The following is a 24,896-nucleotide window of genomic DNA, read 5'->3' as shown; positions in this document are numbered from 1 at the left end:
TGCCAACTTAGCAGAGACATTTCAAAAGGCCCATTGTTTTCCTTTTTCTTTTGTCATTTTGCCACATTTCAGCTCAGAGCCTGTTTTTGCTATACTGTAAATAAACTCAAATTATGTGAGTGGTTGTATCATATCCCATTAAAATGGAAAATTGTATGACTGAGTCAGATGCCAAAATGCAATTTAAGAGCAGATCATGTGGAAGCCGTGTGTTATCTACCTCAAATTTTAATACAAATATTCAACTCAGTTTTCAAACAAAATCTCAGTCAAAACTCCAGGAACAATAACCATGAATCAAACAACAACAAAGCAAGTTTTCATATTTCCCTTCCTTAATTTCCTCATATTTGGCATCGAGCTCTTAGAGCATTTGGGTCTGATCTAATCTTAAGGCCTGATTCTGTAATGAGGGATGGACTGGAGCAATCATAGCAAATCTCACTCCTTGTCTTTATTTTAAGTGGGTGTTTTGTGAGTGTGTGTGTAATGTGAGTTTGTGTGAAATGAGAGTTAAATGATCTCTTCACTGTCAGTAGCAATGCAGCCCAACACCAGTGACCCTTCCACATACGAAACTCATTTTTTAAAAAAACAACACGGGTCAGGTAAGAAATTTTCATTCTTACTCAGTCTTCCATCACTGTGTCATGTATTCCCACATGACTGTATTTAGCATGTGCAAATTCCCAGGGGTCATGTAAAACATGCCAGACCAGGATGCCGTTCCATAATGTTGGTACAACCAACCTGAAACATTAGCTGTCTGGTTAGCAACATGGCACCAGTCGAGCAGCATCACGTCTCCGTTCAGAGACTTCTCTTCCTGCATCCCAATATTCATTGTATCAGTGTGTGTTATTCTATCTCTACACTAGTTGTCCATGACTTTACAGTTATGTAGGTGTCAGTATTTACGTCACAGTATCGCTACATCACCAATTAACACAGCAACATTATGACAAAAGCCATTTATCCAATACGTGTGTGAATGGGCTACAAAGGGCCTGCTGGTTTGTTTATGGGGGCATTCCCGGCCTTGGCCCTTTATCACCCTCAATGCCAGACAGACTGAAATTCACAACAGTTCTCACTAGGTTCTTCTGTAAGGTCTGGGGAACTGATCACAGGGTGTGTGTGTTCATCCTGTGATGGAAATGCACTCCATCATCAGGTTATTTGTACCTTGCCGCAAACGGTGCCTGGGATAGGCTACATTTCGATGGATTAAAGATGGATTAAACCACAGCACTGGTCCTTCCCATTAGTCTTAATTTGGTCTCAGAACTATTAAATTAAGATCATTCCAAACTCGCGTGCAGAGCAGCAATGTTATTAATCAAGGGAAGCATTAATTACAGAAAGAGCACAGCTTTGAGAGTACATTTAAACTAAAGCGGCTGCCTTACTGCCTTTATGGCATTCCGCCTCAAAACAGAGACAACTCCAACATGTTTCAACCTCAGAGGGAAAGAGGACAGCTCTAATAATAGCAAGTTTGCAGAGTGCGGTGGATTGTAAATCGGGATGGAGAAGGCAATAACTTCTTTCGATCAAAGAGAAAATACCTATGAATGATCAGCAGGCATGTGGGCCCATCGGCGTGATCCAAAGTGCGGATGGTGAGGCAACAGGTCTCCCAAGTCCCATTATCTCCAACTGATTAATCCCATGGGCCTCAGCTTTCCATCCCTGGAGTCTTAAAAGCTCTTGTCCAAATGTCACTGACCCCAAAGAAAGAGCACTTCTGTCCATGGGCAGTGGTTCTCCATTAGAATGTCCAGAGGTTCAGATATTCTACGGTGGAACCAAATCTATACATTGGCTTTTCATTTAGGGTTCTGTGTACTAATTGGTCAGTCATCTGTCACTCACAATTACCGCGATTTGCTTTATGGTGAGTAGGCATGGGAGCACCTGGTAAAAGTCGTCATTTTATCCCATGATGACTAGTATCATTAGCTAGATTACCTGGTTAAATTGACCAGTGCCTACCTAGTCCAAACCTCCACATTGCCTCATGAATTGACTTCATTGTGAACGTACAACAGAAAGAAAACATGGAGAGATTTGCAAAAATGTGATACTCTTAGTGTCTTAGAGTGGACTTAATCATCAATGTACTATAGCTGTTAAATTTTACATATACATTTACGGCATTTGGCAGACACTTGTCCAGAGTGACTTACAATGTGCTTTCAGGTTGCCATTAGTGAAAGTAATAAGTTCTGGTTATGGGTCTGGTCAAATAGATCCCCAACTATGAAAACAATCATTCTATGTACACTGTTGTAGTTTTTCTTACATACATCAGATTACAGTTTTGTCTAAAGAGGAACATCTTAAGCTGCCATTTTAAAATACTCAGCAACTGTGCTGTTCTGACCACCTAGTTCATTCCACCACCTAGTCTAGATGAGTGTCTACCTTGTACCTTCAGAGGTACTTTGAATCTGATGCGGCCAGCTGCTGGGAAGGAAAGATCTGCAAGTTGTTCAGGTAGATAACAAGATCCTGATATGGCGAAGAATCTGCTAGAAAGAATACTAGTTCTGTTATTAATACATCATATATGAATCTTGTGGCGCCCATTATATTACTATTAGAAACAAATTAATCAGCAGTAGCCCTTTTAAGTCAGTTTCTTATATGGTCAAGAGTGGCAGGACTGATTCTGTGTGAATGTGTCACACGCACACACACAAGAGGTTGAAAAAAAAATCACAACATACTCAGCATTGAAGGGACAGCTTGTCAGTGGGTGTCTGTTCCCTTCTGCAGCCGGGGCGCAGAATGGCAAAGCGGCCTGCGCCTGAAGAGGCGGGACGGAGAACAGCAAGGGATTGTGCCCAGAGTGGCCCCTCTCTCTGCCGGCCTCGCGCCCCTTTTCACGCTTTGATGAACGGGAGCGCAACAATGCGGCGATTCTTCACAGCCTCCCCGACCCCTCTCCTTAATCCCGCCGAGCCAACCCAAACCCTACTCTACTGCCAAACTTGAGGGAGGGGGTTACTTCCAAGCCCTGTCCACATAGCCTAGCTGTGCCTGACGCACCAGAGTAAAAAAGGCCTGTGGACGTCTTTCAAACTAAAGGCACTAAAAGTAAATGGAACACTGACTGACATCACCTGAATTTTTCAAGCGTGTTTTCTGCTTTTTCGAAAAGCAAGAATGTGAATTTTAATAACCGTACAGCCCGATCAAGCAGAGGATGCTCACAAGCAGCGGAGAGAAACCCCCTTCTCACTTCATCCGCACAAAACATCGTTTTATCTCATTTCACATCTCGCTCCCTCTATTATTAAACACCGGCAGGAAATGAAATCTACACGACCGAATGCTGATAGAGCACCCAATCCCACTCTGACAAAAAGCCCGGTTTATAGGCAGCTGCTCTCTTTTTTTTTTTACATTTAGCACAGCAAGTGACCGTGGAGGAAAGTCTGATGCAGCAGTAGATTTCATTTCCTCCCCCCCTGGTGGGCTGAGTGAGAGAGCAAAGCAAGCAAATCGAAAACACCGCTACTGATGAAGGACTGCAGCCAATAGTGCAAGAGTAACCCACACACTGGTGTGAAGAGCACGTGCATGTGTGTGTGTGTTATAGGCCCGCTCCTGCATTAAGGAAGCTCCTAATTTGTGGAGACCTTTTTTTCTGTCCCGCTTCAGGCAGCCTAACTAGAGGGATCATTTGTCATCTAAATAACAGGCTGACAGGAAGCAGATGGAAGAGACGCGACGGGTGCGTCTCAATGGGGGCGTGACTGGCAGGGGGCGTGCCCGCAGGCTCCAAGGAGTTCATTAGGTGTGTTTGGGTCCTGGGATGGGGCCGTACCACGGCTGAAGATATGAGGTCTGGTCTCTTTCAGCCCAGCCTACTGTATAGATGCAGCAGGCCCAGACTGGGTCAATGAATTCTTTTATCTTTGAAGACACAGTCGGTAAAGAGGAGGTCCTCAATATTGAGAGAGATAGGGAGAGAAAGCAGGGTAATGAGAGGCCGAGGGGGGAGAAGAGAGCAATCCCTTCAACTTCACTCCATTGTCTCAATGTAAATATATCCTGATCAAGATTCAGCCAGCATCCTAGAGCAGGGTTCAATCTGCATTGACAGAGCCGAGGGGGAAAGAAAGAGAGAAAGTAGGGAAGAGGCTGGAGTGATGATGGAAGATAAAAAAGCTTGAGTTATAGGTTGCATACTTAAACCCACTAGTCTGTGTCTGTACTTGAACCTATAAAATAAACAGCCGGAGAACCAAAAAAAATGTATCACCTATTACTATATAGCCATGAGCTTTAGTTAAAACAATGTTACTCTCAAGCAGACTTTGATTACTTCAATTGAAACATTCTGGATAATAGAATGAGAAAATGAAGGTTGGACACTATTCTGATATGTACTGCAAAAAAATATCACATGACCAGAGTAAAATCTAAATATGTGAATCGTAATTCAAATCTTTTAAAATTTGGACAATGTTCTGCTGTGTTGCTAATATTCATACCTTCTACCAGCTTAAGGGTGGATGTCACAGAGGTTTAGATCAAGTACTGTAACATAACTTCAGATCATTCACAACATGAGGTCAGATCACCTACCCTTATTTTATGAATTGACCACAATATGGCCACATTGTGAGGTACATGGACATAATTTTGTTCCCTTTCCCAGTGTTTCATCACAGGACCCCTCCCCCACGGGGTCAAGCTGAAGTCCCCTGGCCAGGTCATCAGTCTCACATTGTAACCATACATCCAGGACATTCCTGCTGCCACCCACACAAAAAAGCCTGGAAGAGAAGGGGAGAGGGAGACTGCAAGAGGAGAACAGCTAAGAAACAGCCACCGCAGTTTAGCATGCTGCACCCGGTCCAGGTGCCATGTTTAAACACGTTCTACCTTGGCATTGTGAAAATCAAAGCTATGACACACTGTGACTAAAAAAATTCCATAAATTTTACTAAACGTAGTGTTTAGCATATCTTTTTTTTAAATAAGCATTTAATCATAATCATAAATCAGCAGTTAATTTATGTACATAATTTGTTAAATAAATATATTTATGTTGACATGTCCTTGAAGTTAAAAGGGTTGAATTGTGATGAAATTTTGATTCTGCATATAAACTTCAAGAAAAATAAGACAAGTGAACATAAAAGAACAAAAATACAGAAATAAATAACATTGTGAGAATTCCAACCATTAAACCAAGTGATGACAGAACATAAACACTGGTGTACATGCACAAGTTATGGAAATCTAAAAATGAAGCAATGTGATTGGCGTGATTGGTAATGGGAACAAAGGATATTGCTGACTGACAAATTACTTCCACAAACATTAGTTCCAAGACAACCATAGAATGGAATGTCCACTAGTGACATAAAATTGAATAAAGAGTATAGTGGATGCCCAGTAGGGCTGAAGTTCTCCAAGCGGACTCGGAGCTTCTACAAGGTTTCATATTTTTATGATTGCTAACTGATATGAACATTAGCGCTTCTTAGAACATACATTATTTGTAATTATTGTAATTATTGTAGCCTATGATATGAGTCGATAGTGACGAGGTATGATAAGTAGCCAGAGAGCAAATACAAAGATCTCAGTCATATATAATTCTCCTGCGCGCACCACACACCCACACACACACACACTGATAAGTTACATCTCAAAACATGACAAATCTACATTCATTAGCATATAGATTTACCCAAGATTGCGCCGGTGAGGTCGACTGCCATCGTGACTGCTCCGACCCTGTTTTTTAAACAAATTGTTGCATGAGTTATCCGATGAATTGATTAATCGATGAAAAATCGTCAGAATAATCAATTACAAAAATATTCGATAGTTGCAGCCCTGATGCCCAGTCAGACCTAATTCAGTGGAAATGTGGTCCGTTTTTTTGGCCACCTAAAGGCCCAGAACACATTTAAAATTTTTGGTGAAATACCTACCAAAGGTCAGAGAAGCACCATGAATACAATGCTTTTGGAGTACAAATTTCTTTCTACACTCTCTCACACTTTCACTGAGCAGCTCTCCAGGAAAAGACTTCAATTAAGTCAAAGAGAAAGACATTTCCTGAACCTGGAACATATATAACATAATAAATAAGTCGTAATGAGCTGAAGCAGCCATACTGAACACTCTCTCCTTTCTTCAGCTGTACTAGTGGGGCCACTACAAGGCCAGCGGAACCCGTGGCAGTGGGCTTTGAAGAGAGTTGCTCCTCCAGGCAAAGGTCTGCAGGGCTCAGGCAAGCTGCACTCCTCAAAGGGGGCTCAGGGCTAAATCCTGAATCAGCCCCTCAGCTCCAGATCAGAGAAACACAGAAAGAGTGCAAGATACACTTTAAATGGCCCACAGCCTGCAGCCATCAACACATCAGTAGGTGTGTGCATTCATTCCTTGTATTACATTGGAACCCTGTGGAGAGACCAGTATCTTTGGGGACTTATCAGTGAACCCACGTCATAACGTATGATGATTATTAAGAGTGGATACTATATTTCTTCTGACTGAAGAATCATCAGTTTGAAATATCTATTGTATCCTATGATAAAAGCATTTTTTTTTACTTGTTACGTCCTGGTGTTTTGGGCTTTTGTTGTGTTTGTGTAGTGTTGCAGGATGTCTGGTGATTGCCAATTGAGCCTGTTCCTGTTACAGACAGCCAGTATAAAAAAGGCCTTGGTTTCCTTTTTTGCACTGCGCTTACTGTGACATCCACCCCACCCGCCTCCCTAGCATTTCCTGTTGGGAGTCACTTCCGGTTTCCCTTGTGCTTCCCCTGAGAGGCCAGCACAAATTGTTGTTAAATGTGTTTATTTTTTTCTCTGTTTTGCCATTTTGTTTGTCATTTATTCATTGTCATTCATTTTGTATATATTTTTTATTTACTTATTTATTTATCTTTTTAATTAACAAGATACTTGTTAAATTCCCCTGAATGTCTTAGTGGATTTTGTCTTTTCTCTTCTTTTGTTATGGGCCATACCCCTAGACTGGCACGTAACAAAATTGGGGGCTCGTCTGGGATATGTTTTTTCTGGGCCATTTTGTTTCTCTTTGAGACATCTGTTTTCCTTGGTTTGGCATTTGTTGGTAATTTTGGCATCTCTGGTAAGTTGGGCAGACAGATTTCCGTAAACCCTCCATTGGAGCACAATTGTAGTTTTGTTTGTTTGTGTTTAGGGATTTTATTTGGGTGGTGTTTTAAAGAGCAAGCCCGGGGTGAGCTTTGTGGTTTGTCTTCTGACTGACCACAAACCTTCAATTGATAACGCTCTTCGAAGTAGAGAAGGTTTATTTAGAGAGATTCTGTTAGGCAGTAATGTCGTTGTGGCATGGACTGAGGGTCAAGCATCTCCAGAGCGTTTAGCCGGTAATGTATCTGAAATTTAATTAAAGAGGCATGAGAATGTCAGATGCAATATGAAGCAGCCAAGTGGAGATCTGAACGTGAGAATCATGCTGTGCGTGAGAAGATCTTTGTAAATTGGAGATTTAATTGGAGGTAAAATGGTTATAGAGTCTGAGGACCACAAGAGGGAGTGTAATCGGGAATATGAGAGTCAGCGCGAAGGAGAAGATTGTGGCTTTATTTTCAAAAAGTTAGAATTAGAATTGGCAGCTACAAAATATACTGTGGTTCAGCTGATTGTAGGTGTTTCCCCATTCCCTGTTCCACTGGTTTCACCATTACCACCTGGGTCTGTGTCTTCTTCTGAGCCAGGCTATCATGTTTTTGATATTACATTAAATGTTGATATTACATTAAAATGGCCAAGTGGTGTCTGGAGTCTCAGGTAAAGCTCAACAAGTTTATTCTGCTATTACAACTGGTGCCTGAAACCGACAAAATTTGGTCGACTGTGGAAAAATGAGAAAATTACATATGTTGAATTTGTGAGAAGGAGAATCTTTTTGACCGCTGGTGTACAGTTGAGGCAATTAATCCTGTCAGAGATGTTAAAAACTGCATTCCTGATGCTATCGCTACCTATCTTAATGATCGACAGGTAACAACATTGGCTGAAGCTGCTGTTTGCGCTGATCAGTATAAAAGAACATTCTTCTCTGGCCCGGTGCCGTGCTGCAGAAAAGGAGATGTAGCTAACACATTGGCGTAATTTTTGCTATGGGTCATACCCAACAACAAACTGCATTCAGATGTAAATTGTTTTTCCAGGCTCAATATGGTCCTGTTTTGTTGGGCAAATTAGTTTATAAAAGAGAATGTACTGAGCACTGAAACACACCAGCAATGACAACAGAAGACAAATTCACAAATTCTTGGACTCGTCAGACATCAGGACATGGCTCCATGCTTCCTTCTGAGACAACAGCCATATCTAGGCCATCTTTATGCAGAGCATCAATTATTTTTCCAGACCCTCAGAGAAGTGTTGAGGTGCCATGTTGAACTACAGTGACCAGAATGAGAGATTTTGAGAGTGACAACACCAAGTTTAACATACCTTCTCCACATTCAGACTTGAGACCTTGTCACACTAATGAGTCATATGACAATGGGGAGGGAACATGTCTAATTTGGCACAATTCTGACATTTTCACTTAGGTGTGTACTCACCTTTACCGCCAGTGGTTTAGACAATAATGGTTGTGTGTTTTTAGTTATTTTTAGGGGAAAGCAAAATTCTACTGTTGTACAAGCTGTACACTGACTACTTAACATCTTATCAAAGAGTCATATATTCAGTGCTGCCCAATAGAATGGATAATAACATTTTTACAAAAACATGAGGGGTGCACTCACTTTTGTGCGATACTGTAAATGTTGACAATGATAGTGTTTATACTTTTTACCTCCCAGATCAGTGTTGACATGATGAGTCTTTCTGAAAGGGATGCTATTCTAATCAGGACGTTAGTGTCAATGTAAATGACACTCAGGGAGCCCCCTGACCCCGACAACACAGCTGCATATTTACTTGGCTGCAAAAGAGTCTTTCTCATGCCACATTTCAACAAATTCCATGAAAAAGACGCTTTACGAGACTTTTTACAACATTTGCAACCTTTCACAAGTACTATTTACAACATGCTTTTTTGCAGTTGTACACAATGCAAAGAAGGTTCTATTCAAAACCAGCAATCAAATTCAGAAGGGTTCAAAGGTCAACTCTGGACCACTGTTTTAGACTGAGAAAGTGTCCCTCTTTGAGACACACAACACACAAAAGTAAAAAAAAAAAGAAAATTCTTCTAATAAAAACTATATGTAAGAAGTTGGGCTGTAATGGTACCTGTATTTCTAGGAATCAAATTTGGAGTTAATCCAGTAATTCTGAACCATAATGCCAGGCAGGACAACAGAGAGACCCAGAAGACCTACATGCTGCTATGGTCTGCTTAATGGGGACAGAGGTAATTCCATGGAAATCCTCTGTTGGTAACGGAATTAAAAGGATCCCCATGGTAACAGCATGAATACAGAATACAGTAACAACCTGGTAAATGTGGTGGAATGACTCAACACACAATCTAAAAATAATACAATCATCAACCATAATCTAAAAGTCTGAAATGTGCATATTAAAGGAGTAAATAATTTTGACAGCAATGTCACATAGTTTGCCATTGTTTCTTCATTCAACTGCAAATACAAGGGGAACCAGTGTAAAAAAATTACAGTTGTTACCTGTGTTTTCACTTTTCTTCACTCATGTATTTTTCTCATCAGGAAATTTGTGAGTGCACATTCTCCTGAGTTGGTTTATTTGTAGTCGGTGGTGTATTTGTGGCAGTGAGTGTATTTGTGAGTATTGGTGTTATATGTACCTAGGTAAGTGTGAGCCACTAATAAAGCCAGTGTGTGTGTGTGTGTGTGTGTGTGTGTTAGGGAGAGTGAGCTACTGTAATGCTCAGTCCAGATATCTCTGTTTGCCTGTGAAAGCCATCACTTCCTTGCCATTGTTGGCTGAAACAACAGGATCAGTGGGTGACTTTGCTCAAGTTAGACAAATCCCCTGGCTCAAGGGCCCAGCGGCTGACTGGACCTGCAGGAAACCACATTCCAGCACACTAAACACTGAACTGCACAGCCATCTGGAGAATAACCCTGTAGACATAACATGACTAGCAACACCATTGTACACGTTTCTGCCAATTCCAATAGCTAGATTAATTGCAAAATATGATTTCATAATAAGAATATTTGAATGATGGGAACTTTCATTTCATTAGGCAGGGTTAGATGATTCCAACCACTTTAAAACCAGCCTCCCATTACCATTAATGTACCGAAATAATATACTTAAATAATATCTGATTAGTCATTTTCATCTATAACAGAAAGGAGATGAAATCTGTGCAAGTCAGAGTATGGTCTATTGCCAGAGTTTGGTTTCCTGCAGGTCCCTACACAGCATTAAATTGTGTCTGTAAGGTAGGTGTCCCTAATAACTCGAGCAAGAAGGCATAACGTGGAATTCATGAATAACAGACTATGACAGCCAATCAGCAAGACATTAAACCACAAAGGGTTGAAAGCCCATTTGGGTCATTTAACCCTATGTTACACCAGGGAGACTGACCCTGTCATTATTGATTTGGAAGAGTGTCAGCTATATGAATAAACTGTAATATTGTTTGTATGTAAATAATTGTATATAAATTTCACATTTAAAAGGACTCTGATATCAATGGACACACTGTGATGATGATGCCCAGTTGATGCCTAAGCTATTGTTTAATACCTGAGTCTAAAACCTGTCAGTCGTCTCGGACCCTGTCACTCGGAGCTGCACCTGGTGGTGATTACACTGGCAGCTTTACAGGCCAGATTCCTGAATAATTACAGGTGGGCTGAGCAGCGCTGCACCCTGGGAAAAGCAGAAAACAGTACCTTCACATCACTCTCGCAGGGTCCCGACTCTGACACCAGACGACAAAGGGCCTGAGCAGCCTCACTCATTCAGACCCCACAGGCAACAAGGCAGAACAAAAGAGCGGAAACAACTGAGACGAGAGGGATGAGGAGAAAGAAAGGAAGGAGTGCAGGAAGACCCACTGCCTCTCTCAGCCGCCATCATCTTAGCCCCCCTACACCACCAAACAACATCCGCATCCGGCAGATAGGCCGCTCTGGAGAACCTCACAGACGAACGATAAGGTCGACGACACATGCTGCTCGCGGTCTTGCAGGGAGGACGAGGGGGAGGTGAAAATGGTTGGAACCACACGTGGCCTTGACCACATCACTCCAGTCCACAAGTGTGTCAAAAAAGCTCATTTATATGTGAGAAGCACTAGGCAGACTGCACAGGGATTGTGGGTTGATGAGTAGCAGAGCGGCACAGTGGAAGCAGGCTGGGCCCATAACCCGGAAGTTGATGGATCAAAACCATCCTCTGCTTGACGTGTTACTTGCACTGATCATTGTGACTTTTCAGGGGCAGTGGTGGCCTAGCGTGTTAGGAAGCGGCCCTGTAATCAAAAAGTTGCCGAATCCCGAACCACCAAGGTGCCACTGAGGTGCCATTGAGCAAAGTACTGTCTCCACACACTGCTCCAAGGGCACCTGTCATGGCTGCCCACTGCTCTATAAAGGTGATGGTTAAATGCAGAGGACACATTTGTGTCACTATGTACTGTGCTTGCTGTGTTTCACAATGACAATCACTTCACTTTCACTTTCAAATCACAAAGAAAATTTCATTTGGTGCCTGAATTAGTAAAAATGCTGAAAACGTGCGTTCTGTCCTATATCGACAGCTCCTCTTGTCAGCAGAACAGTAGAATGGCTCATTTACATCCCATTTTAGGCAGGTAGTCGTTTACTGATTTTGCTAAGGACAGTCCGTAGCCTCACCCCACCACTCTGACGTTGGGACTTGTTTAATGTGCAAACAGTGGGCAAAATTCATCAGACCGCTGCATGAACATCAGACCACAAGCAAGTTTGTTTTATTTAAGATAAAGAACGGGGAGGGGGATTTTGGCCTCTTTCTTACCTCCTAGTTCCCTGTTGCCTTTGTCCTTGAAGCACTGACTCATGTGTGAAGAAACCTAGGCATGCAGGGGAACCTAACTCCCCTTGTTTCATCAATGCACACAATATAAGGTCCCTTATAGGATCTAATAGCATTGCACTCCTCTCGTCTCAAACAACCTCTAAACTCTGAACGTTCATTTTGTTCATTTATTTTTCTCTAAAATCTGATTGTGCTTGCATCACTCAAATTGTGGGACGGAACTGGCCAGCAGGACTATGACTAACCTAAGGGACATTAGTCACAGAGTGCAAATATCACTGATCCATAGAAGACCAAACCCTGACCTACAGAGTCATTCCAGCTCCTTCTGGCTCGTGAAATCACCGCCCGTAACCTTGAAACTTGTGTGCTGATAGGCCGAGCTGGCCACGACAGCTGTCCCCTCTTTCACTCCCGATCCGGGTTGGAATGCAGTCACGGATCTCCAGGAAGCCATATCCCACGGAACCCCACGCTTTTCGTCTGCGCGCTCTCCTTTTGTGTCTGGAATCTGAGCGTTTTTTCCGGTTCACCAGCCCTCCAAGTTGAGTGTCATGGTGGCCAAATCAGTACTTCCTCTCCAAAAACCGGCCTTCATCCATGTCTTTGAGAATCTTCACACCTCCCTCTCCCTCTGTTCTTTTCTGTGCCCCTCTTTCTTCACTTTCTGAGGTAAGGATAAAGCCCAACACGGCTCCAGCAGTGAGGCTGGGTAATTCCCCAGAGAGCGCGGCTTAGCAGCAGGCTACACAATTAACTCCCCTCACCGCATGACTTAACAAATATCACATACTTCTCTTTACCGGAATATCTCTTAATTATTCACCTACAAAATTATATCTCATATCTTTTCTGTTCTTATCTGTCCATTTTTATCACTGTACCATGTTATCTGATCAACATTATTTGTAAATGAAAATACACAAAAATGGATAGATATGTGTGACCAAAAGGTGACACAAAGAGCCTTAGAGAGAACTTAGTAAGTGGTTGTAAGCCACCAGACCAGCTTCAGTTCTCCAACACACAGGTTCTTCTGAGATGCTGTCAAGGATGTTGCCCCCATAGATGTTTAGTTGGGTTGAGATTGATAACACTTGTCCTGTGAAAGGGATCATCTCTTTCCTGGAAGACGCCACTGCCATTAAGACAGAAATGCTTCCTCATTAGGTGAACATTGACTTTATATTGATTGAGCCTGAGACAAGCCGTGAGTTTCTCTTCTCAAGTTTTCAGGTTTTTGTTCCGTATGTTAAATGTTTACATTATGATGAAATGTTTTGCCTGGGCAGCTCCTAACTTATTATTTTTTATTGATAATCTCAACGTGTTATGCCGCATAAATCTGTAACAGCATTTCCATTATTGGCCCAACCTTAAAATAAAAAAAGAACATTTATGTTATTAACACTTTCCAGGCACTTTCTGTTCCACTCCTTCATTAGATAAGAGGTTTATCCAAGGAAGATGCACAGTTTTCAATATCCTGTTCAGTTCCTCATTCCTGCGGGCACCAGCGCAGCAGCGTTACTGGAGTAGAGCCATTCGGGTTCACGGGGAGAGACGCCAGACATTCTCCCATCTCATTGTCTTTCATGGCATACTCATTCTGCTGCCTTCATCATCATTCTGAGCAGGCATCCCGCTTTCAGGGTTTTAATTAAAATCTTTGGGAAGAAAAAAACAAGCTGTAATAACTCTGGAGACAGTAGGTAGCTCAAAAACAGGTAGGCTACCTTTCTTTGCCTTTTGTCTGCCTTTCCATGGTTCCTTCCAAATTTCTAATTATCGTACAACTGTTTTTCAGCCCAGCCCAGCATTTAAATGTCACTTCTTCAAGCCCATGGGAAATGCCCAGACAAATGAATTTGCAAGCCTCCTGTAACCATTGAGGCATGCAGTTGATTATGGCCTATTCAGTAAATGTAAAAATATAATAATAGATAAGTTTACATACAGACATTAAAAGTTTACACCCACTAGCCCATTCATGGACGGCAGATCAGCAAACCAAAAGACTCAAATGAAGATTATAAGAAGGTGCTGTCACACATGTTCTGTGGCACATAAGCAGGGTGCTTCTCATTGAGATGCTCTCACACTCACTGAATGACCTCTGAAAAGCTCATAATATACTTTCCAAACTCCTCAGGATAAATGCAAGCTTGCAAGATCAGGTCAGAATAATGCATAGGGGAACTGATAATAAAGCCAGGCTCTCTGAGAATCCGGCATTCGAGCAATTCTCACAGTCCACCAATAAGCAGGGAAAGCCCGATTCCCACTAATTATACTTCATTATTTTTTCTGAGGTCTAGATTTTGCCATGGTCTTTGGTACAGTGGACAAAAACAAGACCACCATCACTACATTAGAGAGGAACCCCTCCTCAGCACAGCCTCTACACTCACTGCAGCAGCACAATTACCTGAGCAACATCCCAGAACATGATCCCATGCATTCCAAGATAAAAGAAGCCAGAGTTAAACTCCCCATCAGAGTCGAAACAAATGCAGAAATCGATTTGATCATGCACAGTCATGCCAGATCCGCCTACTCAGAGAATCGTAGCCTGCAGGTACAGTCTGCTGTGTAGTTTATTTAGTAGTGTGCAATACGGGTCATAAAATCACCCACAGTTCACACATTTGCGTATCTGATTTAATTACTTTTCATTTCATTATTCCATCTATCCAAATTCTGAAGAGGACCTCAGGGCATATAATTAAAGTTACTGTTCTTCTGGACTGTTTTAGCCATGCTCACTCTATGATAACACCTCTAGGGTATTGCTTTCACTGTTATTATACCAAAGACTATGTCATATGTATAAGGATTTAATAAATCCTACAGATTGCTATGCTGCTAGAGTAAACAGTTAGCTACAAAATCTGTATGAACACCCTGACTACCACCCAAAAAAATAAAAAAAACCTCCTCGAAAGCTTACAAACTGAGAAGGGGGCCGTAGTACAGGATAAGGAGTATGTCGAGAAATAAATCTACCTCAGGATGCACGATTATTGTAGCATTGTACTGGCATCGACCCAGTCGTGAAACAAAGACCAGAAAATGAGGGTACCTACGCAGGCAGGGAAGCACTTCCCCTCTGCCCTTCATCTCTCGCACCCTTTTCTTTCTTCTGGAATTCATTAACAGCACATTTCATTAACGTGAAAAAAAAAAAGGAAGAAAGAAAGAAAGAAAGAACAAATCACCTAAGGGTCGTTAATTCGCTACAATGGAACCAGCTCTAACCTTCGGATTCAGACCTTGATTCCAGGCTTCCGGCCAGAATTTCTTTGCAACCCAGTTGAGGGGGTGGTGACATATTATCTGACAAGGAGCACGGCAGATTGAACTGAGACCAAATTACCATGAATAGCCTTCATATATGCAAACATAGGCAAGGGAGAAAGCAGGTCCTCGCTTGTCGACTTGGCTGAATTCAGCAAGGCTTTATCTGACAGAAGTGTGTGTGTGTGTGTGTGTTTCCCAATACAATACAAAGTCACAATACAAAAAACAAATAGTAGATAAATTATGAATGAAGGAGATAATACCTCATGGAAAGTAAGGCCCATACGACAGCCTGCAGGCGTTTTACAGCCACACAGACGTAGCAGAGTTGAGGGCGGAGAAAGCGTTGAAACATTCGTCGGAGACTGAGAATGCGACACCTCGGGCCATCTCCTCTGAGATTTGGTCGCACTCCAACATGCAAAAGGTGCCAAAGAAAATATCCTAAGAATTTTAGTCGACACCTGTGGCGTGGATCTTTCGTCTCACTTTTACCTTTTTTCCCCACATGAAATCGGGTTCTTATCCTTTCTTCAGCCTTGACTGTTCTGTCCCTGACCCTTGCTGGAATCCCTGCAGTTTTTTGGCCACTATCTCTATGCCAGCGGTGAGAATTGAAAAGACGATACAGTGCACACCATGACAGGCACGGTCTTGTCCCTCTACAACCCTTCAAAAAGACTCACTCTATGGTTCACACAGTTTACACAAGAGTTGGACACCAGGGCAGGGCTGATTTTAAAATACCACTCCACCTAGAGTATTATTTATTAAAGAAATGATGGACATTGTAATAATTAAGCAAATATTATCTCATTCAGCTCGACTGAGCATGAGGTAAACGACTCTTGACAGATCACCCATGTCAAAAGGGTTCTTTAATTATCTACCTAGAGTTCCTCACTCACTGAAAAAATGGGAATTGGCCCCAGAAAAGGTACTATATGGAAGTGCATAATGTGCATCTTTTGAATTGTCGGGCTTAATACAAAGAACCATCGGAAATTAGCAAAGGATACTTATTTAAACCAATTTGTACATTGAACCTACTGGATACTAATTATTAAGCAATTGATTTGAGAAAGCAATCACAATGTTCGCTTGTGCAACTACATGATCAAAATAATGCGATTTATATTAAGAGTGCATGGACTGAAGCCACATTATACTATCTGTCATCCTCTCAAAGTTTACCAACTAACTAAACTGAGAATGACTTCAGTGTGTTAACCGTTCCTGCTGTGTTCCGGACCGGAGTCGGAGAAAGCAGGGGAATCTGGCTGCTTCAGGGCCAAAGACAGCAGTCCGGAACACCGCATATAAAATATATGGGGCAGTTGTGGCCTAGCGGTTAAGGAAGCGGTCCTGTAATCAGAAGGTTGCCGGTTTGAATCCCGATTTCACTGTGTGCGGCATGTGCTGTGCTGCCGTGTATCACAAGTGACAATCACTTCATATATATAACATCTGTTCGTCCATGGAAGGTGGTGAGTGGGGCTGCTACTAACAATTATTTTTAATAATCGATTAATCTGTTGATTATTCTGTTGGATTAATCGGCGAATCGGACCCCACCCCTTCCCGATGACCTACACCTGTTTTCCCTCATTTAAAGGAGACCCCGGACCAATGTGTGTGTGCCTGAGCGCGCAGTGGTAGGTGTTTGTTCAGCGTGAGTTTCAGTGTGGTTTGTTGTGGGCTGGCCCGGCCGCTCGGCAGACCCTGTGCGATCCACGCCAGCGGTTTTAAAGGGTTGTCTGAGTGTTGGTGCGGCCGTGGAATTCCCTGTGAATTCCTGACGTGTGGCCAGTGTGGCCCTGGTGCAGGCTACACCAACCAGTCCGGTCTGAGTCTGAGACTCAGGGGTCTTGGTGTGTGTTAGTGGTGTGGATTTGTATTTTAAGAACAGGAATACATTTTCAGAAGTAGTGTGTGAATGATCCTTTCCTTTCTTCGTTTCCACTTCTCTTTCCCTAAAGTAGATTCCTATATGTTTGTTCGACTTATTAATAAACTGGATTTTGACAAAATGCCTGAGTCCTCCCCTTCCTTTGTGTCTTGACAACACCACCTAACCCTAAAACCTAAAATAATTACTATATGTACTTCATCATTCTTAAAATGTACTTGTTACTCAGTACTCAGTAATTGAACTATGGCCTTTTTCATCAAATCGTGCAGTCCAAATTTATAGAAATAAATGGAAGAAAATTGAAGAAATCCCACGTTACCCTCGGTCCTAAATGTTTGCTTTTAGTGGCACAGCTTTTCATTTTCTACATGCTGCCGTGAAATACAGCAGGGCACTAAAATTGCTCCTTCAACAAACCACTTCAAATTGAAGCCAACCACAACAAAACGACATACCGCTATACTAGTCAAAGCCAAGGGCCTCGCCATCCCAAAAAAGACAGAGCGAACGGTCTAAAACGAATGAAAGAAAGAAAAAAAAGCCTCGCAGGAGACTGTTTCGTGCCTGGACAGACAAGCAGAGGAATTTTTAAGTGTGTGCCAAACTCCTTCTAAACACTGCGAACAAGCTGGGGTCATCAGAATAACCTGCCAAGCAATGGATGGACAAGAATGGTTAGAGCCCTAGTGGGTGTTTGACTATTGCGATTAGTCAAGAAATGTCCAGAAGGAGACTCCGAACTGCTCTGATTGGTTCAGGTCCTTTGCCGGCGTACTTCATTGGTGAAGTTTCTAGCTCTGAAACGCTGCCAGCATGATCGGATGCTAGCAGAGGCCAGACCACTTTTGGTCCCTGTGCTCCACCAACTTATTAAGAAGAAATTCCAAAGTCGGGGTTTTGTGCACATTAGCAGGTCACAGTTTTTTGCTCCAGTGTAACGTGGCCCATATTTAAATAAATTACTTCATCCATCCCAAGCATAGGAAACCACTTGAAAGCTATTTTTAAAATGCCATTGTGGACAAGACATTCAGTCATAACACTCGTAACATCCATTTCCTTCATCTCTTCATGAGCTCAGATATATTTAGAAGAGAGCCAGCACAGCGGTACAACATCCTGCCTTTAAAAAGGCGCGAGTGGTTGCGACGTTGCTGCTTTCCTGACCTGAGTTCAAATACTGTTTAAGTAACTAGCTGGGAAGGACAAAAGCCCGGCCTGGAATGGAAGAGGAATGCCCTCGAGCGATGTTTCCCAAACGTGCCGCTGGAGAGCCCACTGACAGAAACCCACACCGCCTACCACCAGCCACCTTCATTACTAGCTTCTTAAGACGTGGACAGAGTGAAAACATTCTGACAAGGGGTCCTCCAGGGGCAGGATTGGGAAATAGGCCCTAGAGCTCTATGTTAAGCTCTTAGCAGCTCCCCTCAGCCAGGTAGGTCAGTTTCGCCGCGGGTGGTCACTTTTAGGCGAACGGCCGTCAAGAGCCGCGTGACAGCAGCCGAAACACGCTCAAGAACAGCTTGGTGTGCCCATTACCTCCTTCAACGCAGGAAACGTCTTCTGAAACTGACTGAGCTCCTCAGATTTCACACTGGCTCAATATGAGTTACGTGTGTGTGTGTGTGTGTGTGTGTGTGTGTGTGTGTGAGGAGCAGAAATCAGGAACATGCACTGTGCTGACAGATGTTTCTGAAACAGGCCGATTCTGTACGGTCCTCAGATATTTTAGGGATAGGAACGTTTGGAGGACGTCTTCCTTAACAGCTTTGGTTAGAATAGCTCACATCTGCAGCACTGGCCACAAAGGCTCTGACTCTGCTAGAGTTTCCATCGGCTAATAATACAATAATAATAATAATAATAATAATCATATAGTAGGAGAAGCTGGGTCATGTGATATGTGAGTCGGTCATCCAGTTCATCAGGCACATAAGGCATGGCGGCACGGGGCGGACGTTACCGTACCTTCCACGTAGTTCTCCACCTCCTCCAGGTTGCGCAGCGTAATCCTCATCAGGCTGGAGTTCAGCATCAGTTCGTTCTTGTGCGCCGGCCACATGTACCTGGGTGCCAGGTTGACGAAGAAAATGCGCGTGTCGCCCGTGGAGACCTGGTTGTCACAGATGCCGGGGTCTCCGAAGCCGCCAATCATCACCTTGTTTCCCCCGTCCAGCAGGACCTCGCCGTTCACCATCGTCTTGCCTTTCAGGTAGCGCCAAACCCTGACCTTAAGAAGCACAAAAGGACGTAAGGGTCTGATTTTCCGTTGCTCACAAACGTGACCATTTTTTTAGTCCCCAGATTCATAATGAATAACCATCAACTAGCTTTATAAGCACTTGGTTATCTGATCTTCTACAATTTAACGTTATTTGGGCCCGTCTCAGCACGCTATCTAGATATCAGATAGACACTTTAATGATCACAGAAGGGGAATTTGTGGAAAAGAGGGCGATTTTGATGGGTGTTTGGCGTCAGTGGGTCTTCAGAAAGTGACCATGACAGAACGCAGCGAGATAAAGGCGTACACAGAGGTTGAGCTTTAGAATAAATTCACCTCTCCGTCCCACACGAACCGTGTACGTCACGTCACGTCACGTCACGTAAGCGGCTTGTATATTTGTACGAGTGCGCGCACGTCGCGGAGGGGTCACTCGCCGGGGTCACGGCGGTGTCGAGTTGTCGCCCGAAATTCCTCCGCCTCTCCACAGCAGCAACAAGTGCGCGGCGACGGTCCGACTTTACGCCTCGCCGTGCCTTATTACGCGTTATTATCGCGCCATTATTATTAGCGTGGAAAATAGCCGCGCCATGCGGAGGGGAAAAAAAAAAGGACACGATTTGTCCCATTTCACCCTGAATGAAAAGTAATATTCCGACACAGGTCGGCGCGGCGGTTTAAATAAAACATCCGCGGTAACCCTATGAATGACGGGCACCGGGCCCGGGAGGCTGCGGTCTTTCCGCGCCGACTGCACTTTGATCCCCCGGGCTCGGGTTATGACTGCAAGCCCGGCTTTTAGCAGGTCCCGGAGCGCCCGGGCGTCGCGACAGGTGTCCTTTTCGGCAGGTGACCAGAAGTTGCGCGAAACGTCCTCACCTTGCAGGAGTAAGTGTTGTGCACCGGGTCCATGTTCATGATCTCCTCCACGGTCCCGGTTAAAACCACGTTGGCTTCCTCCTCCCGCCTCTGCAGCGCTTTCTCGGAGCAGAGCCCGGCGCAGGGGGCACCGAGCGCGGCCAGCAGCAGCGCGGCCACCGGCAGCCCGCACCAGCGCGCACCCCGTCCCCGCTGCCTTCCCATCCTCGCCAAAATAACGATAATAAAAATAATACTGATAAAAACGACACGCACGCAAAACAAAAAGTACTTTCACCGGCGCCAAGGTCTCGCCGCCGCCGCTGCGGAGTGTGTGGTGGCGATAGTCCGATTTATTTTTTATATATATATATTTTTTTCCCACTGTTATAATTTATTTACTTTCCCCCTCCTTACTTTTCCTCCAACTTCCCTGCGGTCCCTAACGACGGCGGCTCCGCGGCGCGGAGAGAGCGGCTACTCCGAGGCGAGCCGGCTGGGGACGAGAAGAAAGGAGGAGGAATGCGCTCCCACTTCACCCCCCACCTTTCAGAGTGACGCTCCGGATTTGCATGCAATCTGAATTGCTGATAAAAAAAAAAAAAAAAAAAAAAAAAACGAGGGAAGGGGGTTGCGGGCGAAGCGCTGGATCCCAGGCTGGTGTGAAACGCCACCCTTTGGAGAGATGGTGCCGGTGACGAGAAGAATACACCAGGGACGCCGGGGCTCTCCGACAAGTGAAGTGCAGATTTGTTTAAAATCTGTATGGTTTATACGGAACTACACAGCAGCACCAGTAAAATTCGACAAACAGTACGGGACAAAAGTTTGGACACACCTTCTCATTCAATGTGTTTTCTTTATTTTCATGACCATTTACATTGGTAGATTCTCACTGAAGGCATCAAAACTATGAATGAACACATGTGGAGTTATGTACTTAACAAAAAAAGGTGAAATAACTGAAAACATGTTTTATATTCTAGTTTCTTCAAAATAGCCGCCCTTTTCTCTGATTACTGCTTTGCACACTCTTGGCATTCTCTCGATGAGCTTCAAGAGGTCGTCACCTGAAATGGTTTTCCAACAGTCTTGAAGGAGTTCCCAGAGGTGTTTAGCACTTGTTGGCCTCTTTGCCTTCACTCTGCGGTCCAGCTCACCCCAAACCATCTCGATTGGGTTCAGGTCCGGTGACTGTGGAGGTCAGGTCTCCACTTTTTGTTAAGTACATAACTCCACATGTGTTCATTCATAGTTTTGATGCCTTCAGTGAGAATCTACTAATATAAATGGTCATGAAAATAAAGAAAACATATTGAATGAGAAGGTGTGTCCAAACTTTTGGCCTGTACTGTATGATATCTATGATACTTTTTTGTTGAAATAAGCTGCAAAAACATTCTTCATATTGTACTTTCGTAACAGATTTGTCTACTTCGTTATTTGCAGCATGTAATATATATTAATATATTATGGTTTATGCAGGCATGGGCATGATTATCAAGTATTTGAACATGCCCTTGAAATGTGGCTGATTGTCATAGGCTATAATATAAATCTTCAGAGGTACATTCTGCCTCAGGCACGTCTGGTAGTAGCCTAGTGGGTAACAAACCAGAAGTCTACAAGGTCACAGGTTCAAACCCCACTTGCTACCCTGAGCAAGACTCCAGGAGGACTGTCCCTTTAACTTCCGATTGCAAGTCTCACTGGATAAGGCCATCTGATAAATGAATGATGATAGGGCATGTCACACTAGTGATGTTAAATGATACTGCCTCTTTATGTAGTGTTTCAAAAAACAGCATGGTGGTGATACTACGGTTGTTTAGAGTGCCTTAAATTCTTACACTGGCCTATTTTTCTGCTTCCAGCCCATTAACTTCAGAACAAAATGTTCACTTGCTGCCAAATACATCACATCCATCTATCCAAAAGTGGCTGTTTAAGGAGAATTTTTTGCTATTACCGTTGCCTGTCATAATGTTATGTCCTTTTTGGAATAGATTTTTTCAACTCAATGCTTTACAGAAGGCTCTTTAAGGGAGTGAAAAAGTTGATTCTTCTGCACCATTTATTTTTGTGTAAATGTCATCATGCAGCAGAGGAGAGATTAAATGGCTCTCAAAGTACCGCTTTGCCGAATGACTATTTTGCGGATTCCTAAATTAGTTAAATACTGTGAACAATATCTTGTGTGTGCCCTGCTGCACTTCCCAGTACGAAGCACTCGCATGCGTGAATTTCCACATTTCCAAAGCTGTAATTTCACTAACCATTCATTTATTTTAGGAAAATGACAGGGTGAACGATGACGCACATTGGGTCACATATAGCTTATTTTTGTATTTCAGCAATATTTCTTTATGCCAGTCTCTTCCCGACAATTAGCTGTTATTAGCCATGGCCATCAGTTATCATGAGGTTATGGTCTCCCGCATTTTCCTGACTTTCGCTAGTGACATTCGCCACTACGGTTGTGTCAATTCTCTAGGCCTGGCTGACTGATATAAAGTAGTCTTTACGCACTGATCTGATATAATGTTTAATTCTATTTTGGATTAGGGATAACAAATAAAATAAAATGGACCTGGTTTGCCTGTCATAGTCAGACTCCCTGATAACCAGTGACACCGAAGTGCAGTTACACAGTGCAGGAAGCAGAGAAGTGGGCTCAAGCCATTTCCGCCTAATCTCTTGGCCATTTCTTCCCAAAATCTCTAATAGGTTGCTGTTCATTTTGCAGCATGGTGAACCGCAGTAGGAAGCCAGGCTTCCTTAAGATAAGCATGGTAGGGGGAAAAACTGGCCAAACAAAAGGCATTCAGCTGAAAACATGTGGTCACTTGTTAGTACAGATAAATACATATTCCTACTTCAAATCTGCCTGACAGCTTCACAGCAAAATCTACCAAACTTTCAACTCATAAAGTTTCAGAAAGCAATTTGTGCAGGAACTTTGTAATTCTAATGCTGGGCTGGGGGGAAACATGCACTCGAGGGGTCATGCAGGAAAAGACGGGGCGCGCACAATGAAATGCACTGCCGCGTGGAATTGCAATGGAAAATATGCAAATGAATTAGTTTACATACGCATGAATGCAACTGCAATGATTTAATCTGGGATGAAATTCATATCCGTCTAGATTCTAGATCAGAAGTGACTGCTACTGGGATTTGGTGCGCTATGCTGATGATAATGGTGCGGTGCTGTTAATCAGGAAGCTGCTCTTCGATGTATTTATTCTCATGCACAAACACACACACCAGCGAAATTCCTGTGTTATCAAGAAGGCCTTCTGTTGCTTTTACAAAAGACTGTGTTTATCCCTTTATCAGGCCTCTCAGCCTGGGAACAGCATAGCAACCCTGCCGGTGTGGCATCCTGAGTGTGAGAGCAGAGACAGAGAATCCCAGCTTCTGCTAGCACGCCGAGAAGAATCTGTCAGGGCATGGAGTTCCACCCCGCCAAGCTCTCTCTTGCACACACACACACACACACACACACGCACACACACACACACACACACACACACACACACACACACACACACACACACACACACACACATATCACTCCTGAATACTTGGGAACTAGGACCTCAGATTATGCCATCATCTGTCACACTCTGCACAGCGCTGGCTCTTCATTAGGCATAGCATCTGCTTTGTTGTGGCTTTGTAAAAAAATAAATCATCTGACACCCGCCGGAATGCATTGTTCTTCATAAAGGAGAAATGTTTCTACTGGCAGCTCGGTGAGAGAATAAATGTGAGCAGCTACAACTGTGATACGCGTGTCACACTGCTGCAACACAAAACCAGATAGCAACCAGATTGCAACACAAAACCAGATCGCAACCCAATCGACTGAAAGGACCATCGTGCATACAGCGGTTCTTGAATATTTGTGAAGCCACATGAGTATTGTGCAATATGATAATTTATCAGTATAAATTAAATGTATAAATTAAATACATATAGTGTATACAGTATATGATATAAAATGATAATAATAATAGTAGTAATAGTGATATGACAAGATGATAATAAATATAAATAAATTAGAATTTGAACTTTATGATGATGATGATGATAATACTTAAATTCAAGGTGCAGATTGTTGTTGTTCAGTTTGTTACATGCAGTTTGCAAAAAAAAGAGTATCTGTTTGTGATTTCTTTAGACAATTTAAGGCTTCGGAGGTGTTTGAGGTGATGTTGAGGATTTTGGCGGAAGTGTGGTATTGAGGAGACAAGGGGTAAAAGCTGTCCTTCAAACTGACAGATCTGGCTCTGATGCTGCAGTATCTTCTTCTGGAGGGCAGGAGTGTGACAAGTCCATGTGAAGGGGCTGAAGGATCCTGCACAATGCTGCAGGCCTTGTGGATATTGGGACCCAGCTCTGGAGGAGATCGATCACACCCAGTGCAGAAGCAGAGCGAAGATGAGATGAGACACACCCTTCACACACACTCTTCACACAGCTGCCGTCTGGCAGGCGCTTCCAACTGTCTGACTTCTCAGCACACACTCACCTCCTAACTGATATAAGGACTCACTGGACTTCTGCACAAGCACAAACACACATACAC

At 43.3% G+C, this 24,896-nt stretch overlaps 1 protein-coding gene across 6 annotated transcripts in view; it reads right to left on the bottom strand.

The window, feature by feature from the left end:
- agrn (agrin) overlaps positions 1-20,801 on the bottom strand; it is a 188,445-nt gene extending 167,644 nt beyond the window's left edge. For 4 of the 6 annotated variants that reach the window (XM_028992677.1, XM_028992676.1, XM_028992678.1 and 1 more), the window contains exons 1-2: positions 20,324-20,793; positions 19,189-19,450 (exon numbers count right to left, since the gene is read on the bottom strand). In XM_028992677.1, coding sequence (XP_028848510.1) covers positions 19,189-19,450; positions 20,324-20,527 — 466 coding nt within the window. In that variant the 5' untranslated portion in view covers positions 20,528-20,793. Of the gene's footprint in view, positions 1-19,188; positions 19,451-20,323 lie in introns of all 6 variants that reach the window. The other 2 variants (XM_028992672.1, XM_028992673.1) reach the window with 2 other exon arrangements.
- Between the last annotated feature and the right edge of the window lie 4,095 nt (positions 20,802-24,896).

Source organism: Denticeps clupeoides, chromosome 10, assembly GCF_900700375.1.
Source record: "Denticeps clupeoides chromosome 10, fDenClu1.1, whole genome shotgun sequence".
NCBI lineage: Eukaryota > Metazoa > Chordata > Actinopteri > Clupeiformes > Denticipitidae > Denticeps > Denticeps clupeoides.
The sequence above is the reverse complement of the archived record's forward strand: the minus strand, read 5'-3'. Positions and strand labels throughout refer to the sequence as shown.